This window comes from Mytilus edulis, chromosome 6 (assembly GCF_963676685.1).
Source record: "Mytilus edulis chromosome 6, xbMytEdul2.2, whole genome shotgun sequence".
NCBI classification, from domain to species: domain Eukaryota; kingdom Metazoa; phylum Mollusca; class Bivalvia; order Mytilida; family Mytilidae; genus Mytilus; species Mytilus edulis.
In genome coordinates this window covers 87469805-87481406 of record NC_092349.1, presented here as the reverse complement: position 1 = coordinate 87481406, position 11602 = coordinate 87469805, and the positions used below count along the sequence as shown (strand labels likewise).

The following is an 11602-nucleotide window of genomic DNA, read 5'->3' as shown; positions in this document are numbered from 1 at the left end:
GTTAGCTTATGAATATGTCTTTACATGTATGTTACCAGGTATCAGTAATTTTGAATTACTAGGGTGTAAAGATATTTTCTGAACTTTTCAAAAAGTATGTATAATATCTGGTTCATTAAGGGATTCAATATACTCATTTCATTATGCACAACTAGAACAAATATTTTTTCATGATGTATCATCACTAGAACAAATGTCAGATATTATAACTAATAACTGGAATTAGGGAATAATTTTTTTAATATAGAAAAGCTAATAAATGTATAATATAAACTCATATAACACCTCTTTACAAGCCTAAACATCAAAACGCTTTTCTGCATGATTATCTTTTTGATTCACACCGCTTTTGGCTACACCATTCACATTTATATATAAAAAACATGTCCTTCAGATTGTAAATCTGACAAAACTGCACATCGAAGAGAATAAAGACTAAAATAAATAATCGGAAGTTGCCAAACAAACTGAATCAGCCATCTCGAATTAATCCTTGTGCAGGGTCCAAGCTAAATTCCATGTTTAGTAGACACGATATTAAATATCCTTTTTATATTTAATGATGACCAATATATTTTTGTGGTATCCTTTACTCGGTCAACATGCGGAATCAGTATAAAAGCATACCAGTCAATATCCAAATTTTGCCTAATACGTTCTGCCTCATTGTTCAGATAGTTGTGTAAGCTCTCTTTGTTTTAATTTCTTAGACACATATATTTTGTCATGAAATATTAAACAAACAAAACATTTTTTTTGTTTACTATAAATTACTCATATGCACCGTGCATTAACATTCAGAACATGAATATTCGTGTGCTGCCAGTTTTTGGCAAACAATACATGTTTAGTTACCATTACCACTATCAATGGAAATGATGGTACGTTCAATCGTAATAGTAACTACCTATTTGTTTATGAAGTACCGGGGTTGAACACATTTGAATACCATATCACTGCAAACTTACAATAAGGATTTCACAAATGGATACGGAGTGAAAACTTCATTTACACTTTGAAATGATATTTGGTCAAATGGTGGTTGTATTAATGTATTGATAAGACCTAAAATCATACCAGCGAATTTGTAAAATAATTATCAAAAATTTTTAGTCACTATATAAGATCAGTGATTATATATAATCTCTTATAAAATTAGAGACTATACATAATCACGGAAAAACTGGGATATTTCACAATCCCTGAAAAAAACAGGATTCTATATATTCCTTGTAACATATTAACGCTACAATTATATATATTATCGATATTGACACCCTTCCCGCTCAATTTACAAATTAACAAAACATATTTCTACAGAGAAAAGAAACATATTTTTACAGAAAAGGAAAGGATGAAGAAATTTGTTGTTTTGGTAACAGGAGGAAGTGGATTCCTTGGTCAACATGTTGTAAAACACTTGCAGATCTATGCTGAAAATGTTCGTGAAATTCGGGTATTGGATATGGTGTCTTACGAACAAAAAATAGGTAGGTGGCTGACAAATATTCATCTTTCTTATTATGTAATTTTTTGTCAACTATAACCTCCAGATCATTTGTTCCTTTGGCGTACTACAGGTTATATAGCTAGCATGTTCAATATAGTAAAATACATTTTTTTTACGCCTAAGGAATTTTAAACTTCCCTTTGATATGTTTCGCCTCTTTTACGCTTTACCAAATTCTCATACATATATTAAAAGATATAAGATATTGAAAAGTTGGCAGAATTGACCATGTCATGAGAACATTTGAACTTAATTTAGTTCATTCTTTTAAGGGCGATTTATAGTTAACACATAAGTACAATAATGTTCGATAATACCTGGTCTGAATATATATGCATAATCGCAGACGATTTTCAAGGTTTTATTACGATTCGCATGTTAGGTTAAGGTCTAAATCTTAAACTAGAAAAGGTAAAAAATTATAACATAGAAAAATGTGAAAGGAAAACATCATCCAATGAATGAGACAGACGTTTACACATTAAAGGGTAGCTCTACAATGAGATCCTCTACTTCAGTCAAAAATAGCTTAAATGTATTTCGTATTTATTACAATCTTTCTTATCATACTTCGTTTAATACTTCCTAGTTTTCTACTTTTATTGATTTTTCAGACTTCCAGGCAAGCAAACCCTTGCGTATCTTTTCTGGAAGTATAACGGATAACAAGTTAGTCGGAGAGGTATGTCGTGGGACTGATATTGTTCTACATATTGCTTCCAAAATAGATTATTCCAATTTCCCCGACAAAAAAGTATCACAAGAGGTGAACATAAAAGGTATATGATTATTTCAACTCTGAAATCAGTATTGTAAGGATCAACAATATTCCTAAAACGAGAAACCAGCCTAAGTTAATAAGGGAATTCGTCATTGATTAAGTGATACAAAAAAATAAATATGGTGGTATAGGTGCATTAAATAATAACAATATGATAAATATAAAGTAAAAAGGAATTGATAAACATAATTGACGTTTCTCAATTTGTATTTAACAAATAACGTAAAGTCTTGTCATCTTATTACCGGTTTCAAAGAGTTAAGAGACTTTTCTGAATTGTTATTTGTACATTTTCTTCTTCAACTGACCGATATTCAAGGGGTAGGGTAGATTCCCTTACAGAACTGAAATGTTTGCAGCAGGTCTGCAGCATACTTGCTGCAGGTCTGCTGCAAACAAAAAGCTTGCAGGAACCCTTTGAATAATGTTTGCAGAAGTTTGCAGCTAGCTGCGAACCTCCTGCAAACATTGCAGCTTTTTGCTGCAAGCTTGCGGCAAGTTTGCAGAAACTTTTATGTTTGCTGTAAGATTGCAGGAAACTCTAGAATTTAAGAGATGTTCGCAGCTAGATTGCAGGAATCTTTGACAATTCTATATGTTTGCAAGAGCATTGCAAGAATTACATAAAACGAATGAGCATGCCCATTGGTAACTTCCTGGAAGATACAGATTTGAAATTTGAAAATGTTCAAGGTGTTTGAGTCATGTTATCATACAATGTATTAGTATTCAGGAAGTATTTTAGGTTGGAAATTAAAAGAAAAGTTTTCAAAGACATTTGTTGTAAGTATTGATTCTTCATAGACGTGTAAATATATGAAATTCGTCCCCTGAATATACCTGCATGAAGTTTTGAAAAACATTTTCAAACATGTAACAACTATACAGTACACTCAAGAATGTTTGGAGATGATAAATTATTTTAAAATATTGTGTTGTTATAATTCAAAAATTTAAAAGCAGTATATATGCACAAAATATAAATTAAAAAGCAGTATATATGCACAAAATTAATTTCAAATAAACCTTTTTTTGTATTTTAGATATGCATGCAATTCATTTTAGCACATACTTGAACAACAAGAAATCTTCAAATTATTTTTTAAAGGAATAAACCTTTGCTATGATAATTATGCAAATGATAAATTATTCGAATTATTGTATGTATGTATGTAACCAAACTTTTCAGAATTTACTGTGTAATAAAGATAATGTTATGTGTATACACAACATGACTTAATTGGTTAATATTGTATAATCATTTATGTAGTTCCTGCAAGTTTGCAGCAAACACGCAGGAGAAAAATTAATTTGAATATAAATGTTTGCAGCAGGTCTGCAGCAAACACGCAGCAGGTCTGCTGCAAACACGCAGGAGAAAGATTAATTTGCATAAAAATGTTTGCAGCAGGTCTGCAGCAAACACGCAGCAGGTCTGCTGCAAACATGAAGGAGAAAGATTAATTTGCATAAAAATGTTTGCAGCAGGTCTGCCGCAAACACTCATTTGCATATAAATGTTTGCAGCAGGTCTGCAGCAAACACTCATTTGCATGGTAAATTGTTTGCAGCAGACCTGCAGCGTATTTGCAGCAAACACGCTGCAAACTCAGACTCTGTGTTCGCTGCAAGTCTGCAGCAAGTTCGCAGCAGACCTGCAGCAACTATTTGCAGGAGGCTGATTTTTTCGGTAAGGGTTTAGCAAAGAACAACAGATTATAACGTCGCCACATTATCATGTACCTGCCCCATGTAATGACGCTCGCCAGGGGTTGTCTTTACTTGACTTTTGTTTATCCCGTTTTTGTCATTCAGGGAATTAGTTTTTTCTGTACTAGATCTTTGGTCGTTTTCTTTGAATTTATTTTTTTACTTTCATCGCTTTAATTATATATTACACTTGTTCCTAGTTGAAGACTATATATAGATTTTTATTTTATTTCAATGTGTATTTGTGTCGTTGAGTTTTTTAATTAGACAATAACCGAATAACACAATGGATTTTCAGTAGGCTGAATGTTTCAGATAGGAACGTTTGTTCCTGAAAAAAATATTTCATAATCAGATGTAAAAAAAGACTTAATAAGTATTATCATATTTAAGATTTTATTAAGAAAATAACAACAAAAAAACTTTATTTTTCACGAAAGTTTAAAGCATTCGACTAATATTCTAAATGGTATACAACAAATCGAACTTTGGAAAAATCTTGTTAACAACGTTTGAATATTTATGATCATAGATTATTTTTGGAAGAAATATCTGTTAACAACTGTAATAGATATGATAAACTGGAATTGTAAAACTTCAATTTACTGTTATAATTTAAATTATTTATGTCAAACTGGTAAACTCTGTTTGTTTTCTTTTTAATTTGTTCTATAATTCTTATAATGTCCACATTAATCAAGAAAATGGTTGTATCACCCTAAAGATAAGAAAGGAGGTTGACAAACCTGTTAAGTAATTTCTTATTTACAAGTAAAACCAAAGGGGGCGTTGACATCTTCACTATTTTCATTGATAATGACCTCGACAAACAATAGTAATCAAATGAATAAGTTTGTACTATACACTAAAGATAAACAAAATGCCTTGGATTGTAACAGGGACAGGTCAAGCAACTGTTAAAATTGCTTGACCTGTCCCTGTTACAATCAAGTACATATGTCCCAATTGATACGATATTTCCGTGCTTACATTTCCTATCATGATTTTCCTGATAGAGGGTTGCTGCTCACAGGGAAGCTATAAAACCAAGAGTTCCAAATGGTGAAGTTGAAATCATCCCTTTGTAAACACGAGTTGGTTAACCGTTATGGAATAACCGTTTCACAAATGATATCGGATATGTTCCTTACGTCGTAACTACAATCCCCTTCCCTTTCATGAGTGTGACCTACCGAATTAGACTTTTTACCGGATTTTTTATCACATAAGCAACACAACGGGTGCCAAATGTGGAGCAGGATCTGCTTACCCTTCTGGAGCACCTGAGATCGCCCCTAGCTTTTGGTGGGGTTTATGTTGCTTATTCTTTAGTTTTCTATGTTGTGTCATGTGTACTATTGTTTGTCTGTTTGTCTTTTTTATTTTTAGCCATGGCGTTGTCAGTTTATTTTCGATCTATGAGTTTGACTGTCCCTTTGGTATCTTTCGTCCCTCTTTTTTTTAAAGTGATGGTCTTGGGTTATAACCGTTGAAAAATGTTATAAACAGTCAGGAGCAATACTTAAACAAGTTATTAATTATATTATTAGGTGATTTTTGTTTTTAAAAATTATAAAATAACTCAATAGAGTTATTTTCAATTTCAAGAAAAGACTGGACTAAATGTCGTTGTCGTAAATTTTTAAATCATTTTATATCATAAAATTTAGACTTTATTAAATTTCAGAGGAGTGAAGAAATAAAGTGTTACTTTAAATATAATGACAATAATATTACTTAAATAATTCATTTTATACATCTTTGAAAGAATTAGTAATGACGCTTATTTAAGGTACATATGTAATTGTTTAAGGTTACAAATCATAAATAACTCCTAATTAAAAGTCTTAATTAAATCACAAGTTTCCATCTATTTATATCTTTCTACTTTCACGATTTTCAAGGAAAATGATATTTTAATAGTCCCAAGAGAATAACCTTTGACCCTGAAGCGTCGATATGAAAGATAAGTAAGTCAGATAGGCAATTAGTGATTCAGAAGGATTAAATTTTATATTTCAATGGAAAAATAACCAGATGACTGTGAATATTTATTAAAGGTAGTAAAATCTGTTTAATTGGACATATATTTGGAAACATTACTTATGTTATAAGTAATATTAAAGAAAAGCCCCGTTTTCAACTCGTATAGGTAATTCTAAAAGTTACCTGTTTAAGTAATTCCCCTGACTGATAAACAACTATTTGCTGGATTCATTTCAATTTCACGAATTAACCTTAAAAGTAGCAAAAAACTCATATATAATGACGTTTGCAGTCAGATAGTTTCATCGAGGTCCAATACTTTCTTAGACAGGTCAAATAGTTAATCGCTTGCAAATTGAAAAATAGTCGAAATATCATGTACTTATTTTATATAGAAAATGATAACTGAGGTATAATGATATAGAATATTAAATTAAGATCCCAAATTTGATGTAAAACAATAAGGTGCATTTTTTCTATGATCATAATACCGATACTAACTTCTGTAAGCTCCAACGCAAAAAGACAGCAAATTAATGTAATGAAGCAATTTCCTAATCTTGAGCTATAACCAATTGTGTCTTCATTAAATGACATCTTTACTATTTTATTGATAATCATACCTACTGAATCAATACTGATAAAAGTATTCAATTCATACGAAATCCTACCGATAAACAATGACCACAGTATTAAAACGGGGACATGTCTAGCAAATGTGAAAGGTGATTGTGGTCTTAGGTTTTAGTCATCGAAAATAAAAGGGTACTATCCAACTATACACAACGCTTTTATTGCTCCAAAAGGCGTACGAACCAGTTCATATTCTAAACAAATACTTTTATATTTCCTAAAATTTCATTCGAAAGAAAAAGAAACTTGCTCCATAAAATTATTTACAGTGATAACTAAATGTGACTATATATTGAACAATTGATTGAGATAAACAGGTTTTTTTTCTTTTGCTTGAATGAAGTTTTTTCAGCAAGTTTCAAGAATAATGCAAAACGCATTGTCTACCCAGTAATAATGATACTAAAAGCAAATAACATATTAGTGGATGTATTTTAAACTAAATATTCACAAATTCATGTGATACGTCTCCGTAAGATATCTTTACAATAGTGTATTTTTAGGAACAGAAACTGTATTGAATGCTTGTCGGAGAGAAAACGTTCCAAATTTAATTTACTGTGGATCAGCTTCTATATATTTCGGTGGGGACGAAGCGAGAGCAGCAACAGAGACCACCATTAAAACTCCATCTAAATTATGTTTTGGGGAATATGCGAAAACAAAAACAGAAGCACAGAATATGGTTCTATCGGCAAATGATTCTTATTTACACAATGGTAATTATAGAAAAGTAATTATAGATAAGACTTTCAACACTATGGTGTCAGTATTTTCTCTTCATTCCAATTGATATGTCTATCACCTGTTACAAAGAAAGTATCACTTGAAGCGTCATCAACACTTCGGAAACTTTTACTCAAGTACAAAGGAAAAGTAAACATACAAAAATACTGAATTCCGAAGAAAATGTAAAACTGAAAGTCCCTCATCTAACGGCGAAATCAAAAACTCAAACACATCAACCAATCGATAACAACTGTCATATTCTTATCTTGGATCAGGCACTTTCTGATGTAGTAACCGGTTAATCAAAACTAGTGTTATGGCTAGCCAAGCTTCTTTTTTGAATGACAGTCGCATCAAAGATAAGAAGATGGAAATTATCAGGAACTATGATTTGAAAAGAAAACTGATAATACAATGAAAAAGTACTAAATAACCGTACAAAATAAAAGATTACAAAAAAAAAGGGATGATCGGGCAATTTGAATGTGTGATAAATAATATCCTCCACTAGTGACAGCCTTTGTGTTTTTAATGTTTTAATCTCTTGGTAGTTACTCGTAAAGTACGTCAATCACACGAATTGTGTACTAGCTAACTGATTAGTTTTAATGCTTTATATATCACGATTCTATTTCAGGAAACGATTGAAGACACTTGCCCTTCTCCCATTTGAAATGTATGGTGAACTAGATAATGGTAATATTCCGGCAGCAGTTCGACCGTTCAAAGGCAGAACATGTCCACTAGTCGGTCAAATGATAGCTAAAATACAATACAGTTATGTTGGGAACGTGGCAATGATGTTTGTAAAAGCAGTGGAGAAACTTCTAAAGTATCCGAAATTAGGCGGTCAATATTTCTTCTCCGTAGATGACACACCGCCTGATACTGTTCCGGGTGTTTTTAAGCCTTTTCTGGATCATTTAGCAGTAAGCCCTCGTCATGGTATATTCTGTATTGGCTTGCTATTGTTATGGTTTTCCTAATAACCTGTTTGACATTTTTGTTGAAATACTTTACAAATGGTCACTTACCACTCTCCCATTTCACATTCGGAAGCATAGCATATTTGAATACCACATTTTATGTAACAAACGATAAAGCCAGAAGATTACTTGGATATATGCCCGTTTACGATTATAATAATGCAATTGCGCATTCAAATAAGTTCTATGAAACAATCATTTGAAGGCAATCATTTTCAACAATTTTTATTTTTAGAAAATTCAATAGTCACTTTTTTCTTTAATCTTTGTATTTCTTATTTCCTTCAATGTTGTTTAAAAGAGGGACGAAAGATACCAAAGGGACCGTCAAACTCATAAATCTAAAACAAACTGACAACGCCATGGCTAAAAATGAAAAAGACAAACAGAAAAACAATAGTACACATGACACAACATAGAAAACTAAAGAATAAACAACACGAACCCCACCAAAAACTAGGGGCGATCTCAGGTGCTCCGGAAGGGTAAGCAGATCCTGCTCCACATGTGTCACCCGTCGTGTTGCTTATGTGATTTCAAATCCGGTTTGAATTTTCATCGGAATTTGGTATTTTTGTAATGCTTCTTTGCAATTATGCATAGGTTATACAGGTATTTTTCTTTCTATGTCATCATGCATTCAGTAAAGGTTTTCCTCAGTATACATACATTGACTTTTTTTAAAGTTGAATTACTGGTCTCTGAATCGCATCCAAGGAAATGGTTCAGACATGTTATCGTGGCCTGCTTTATGATGAGTTTAGCGATACTAAATTTCTAGAATACAAAAAAAACACTAATATGGAACTTATTGCAATCACTGACACAGTTTCCAAGCTTTGACATGACTATACGATATTATTCAAATAGTAATGCTTGGTTTTTAATTATTTGGGTTTATTTTTCTTTCAAAAAATATTGTAAAATTAATGCGAAAACAGTCTAAACGAGTGACAGGCAGGAAGGGACTTTTGTTAGTTCAACATAGTATTTGTCACTTCCTCCTGTCTGCTTCTCACACTAAGGCATCATTACAATATGTAAACTTGGAACTGCATTATATTTTATCAAAGAATTAAAAGAAGACCTGTTAGTTTTCTGAATGTTTATTGAAATTGATGACATATCCAGGAACTAGTAGTCGTATCCTTGGCTGTAATCTGCAATGAAAGAGAACACAAAATGTACATACAAAATTAAAATTCTTTAGTTATGTTAGGATAAGTAATTATCACATGATTAATCAATTCAAATATAAAAAAAAAGATGTGGTATGATTGCCAATGAGACAACTATACACAAAAGACCAAAAATGACACAGACATTAACAACTATATGTCACTGTACGGCCTTCAACAATGAGCAAAGACCATTCCGCATAGTTAGCTATAATATGCCCCGATAAGACAATGTAAAACAATTCAAACGAGAAAACTAAAGGCCTTATTTAGGTAAAACAAAATGAACGAAAAACAAATATGTAACACATAAACAAACGACAACCACTGAATTACAGGCTCCTGACTTGGGACAGGCACATACATAAATTATGTGGCGGGGTTAAACATGTTAGCGGGATCCCAACCCTCCCCCTAACCTGGGATAGTGGTATAACAGTATAACATAAGAACAAACTATAAAAATCAGTTGAAAAAGTTCATTAACAGTGTCAGACATTTTTAAAGAATATAGTTCATGCTTTTTGTTCACTAACGGATTTGTTTATATTATCGTTTAATGCATAGAAACAACTGACAGTATTTATATGAAGTCCACAACACACGACACAATTATAGTATCTTAGCCATGACTTGTTATGTAACAATACATGCTTTAAGATAAAGGTTCCACATTCAATTTGTTGAATGTGTACTAATTGATACTCAGGAGAGAATATAACTTATCACGTAACGGGTGGAGCAAGAAAGCCAGAAGATGGTTCCATTCAAAAGTTTGCCGGTATTTATTGGAAAAATATATATGTCATTCATGTGTTTGTTACTACACAAGCCTAAATTATAATTCAATTTACCTGCATTTCTTCTATGACCTGTAATATTAGAAAAGAGATCGAATGAACGTTTGACTATAAGTGACATACTATATGACTATCAAATAAAAGCTATACCAGTACCATTCAGTAGTGAAATTTACTATTGAACGAAGTATTTCAAAATCATTGTAATTGAAATGGATCTGTATTCTCAAACTCCATACAGCGTTATCGTTCGGGTGTAAAGAAGCGTAGCCAGATGTTACCACTGTTTCGGGGTTTGCTGTATTCTATGATCTATGACATTATTTGTATTTTTATCAATCAATGTATGACTTTTATACAGCAGTATACTACGTTTGCCTTCATTTGTTTTGTCCAAACTTGAAATGAAAAATTGTGTAATGTAATACTTAAACTATAAATCGGAATTTGAAAAGATCGAATAAAAAAAACAAGATGGTTATTCCTGAACTATATATGTCAAAACCATCATAGTAGAAAGTGGTTTTTACTTTGAAGTCCATTACTTGATGTTAAGGTTTCGGAGGTAGGTTTTTAGAGTTTCGTGACAATGTGTTAAAATTTAAACAAAAACATTTATTAAACTTAACTCTAATTATCATCAAGAAACAAATTCGTGACGACATGCGCATCTATATTAATTTCCTATTAAAAGCGAGGTATGCACATATTGTATGTCGAAATATTATTTGATAAAATAAATATAAATCTGATTTGTACTTACGTCTTTTTCCTCCCATCATGCCTCCCATCCCTGTAACGTTGATAAATAGATAATATTATAGAATTTTGTTGAAGGGTTGAAACTTTATTATATTTACAACCGATGCAGATATTTTGTTGAACCACCAGGCTCATGAGTGCAGCTTGAGTGGAAAAGCGAAAAAATAACAAATACAAAAAAGACATTGAACAGGATAAATAGCATGATCGGTGGCAAATGAAAAGCTGGAGATAATCATCCAGTCAACATAGCTCGTCATATACTGTTCATATGCTTATTCTTCTTTTTTTCCTTTGTATTCAATATTCTCTTGTGACAAATTACAGCAACATTTGATTAACAACAAAAGTAACAAAGATATAAATTAATCAAACTGCTATCAATAGAAAACGGTTCCATCTTCTTCAAAAAAAACATACATTAACACACGGTGCTGTCTGGTGTAACTGGATACCTAAGATTTAAGCATCATTTTGGTAAAATCAGAAAAAAAACAATCATAGGAAAATATTGTGATAACGAATTC

The 11602-nt window shown here is 31.8% G+C and overlaps 1 protein-coding gene across 1 annotated transcript; it reads left to right on the top strand.

Moving 5' to 3' along the window:
• The first annotated feature begins 1354 nt into the window (after positions 1 to 1354).
• LOC139526720 (3 beta-hydroxysteroid dehydrogenase/Delta 5-->4-isomerase type 3-like) lies at positions 1355 to 8335 on the top strand. Its single transcript, XM_071321883.1, has 4 exons — positions 1355 to 1490; positions 2125 to 2289; positions 7124 to 7385; positions 7987 to 8335. The coding sequence occupies exons 1-4, from the start codon at positions 1355 to 1357 to the stop codon at positions 8333 to 8335; spliced, it is 912 nt and encodes a 303-aa protein (XP_071177984.1).
• Positions 8336 to 11602: the final 3267 nt, after the last annotated feature.

Excerpts from the sequence above, each read along its gene's own strand:
- LOC139526720 (XM_071321883.1), top strand. The coding sequence starts at position 1,355 with ATGAAGAAATTTGTTGTTTTGGTAACAGGAGGAAGTGGATTCCTTGGT. Across the intron at positions 1,491-2,124 it reads GTCTTACGAACAAAAAATAG|ACTTCCAGGCAAGCAAACCC; the intron begins GTAGGTGGCTGA and ends TTGATTTTTCAG. Across the intron at positions 7,386-7,986 it reads AAGACTTTCAACACTATGGT|GAAACGATTGAAGACACTTG; the intron begins GTCAGTATTTTC and ends ATTCTATTTCAG.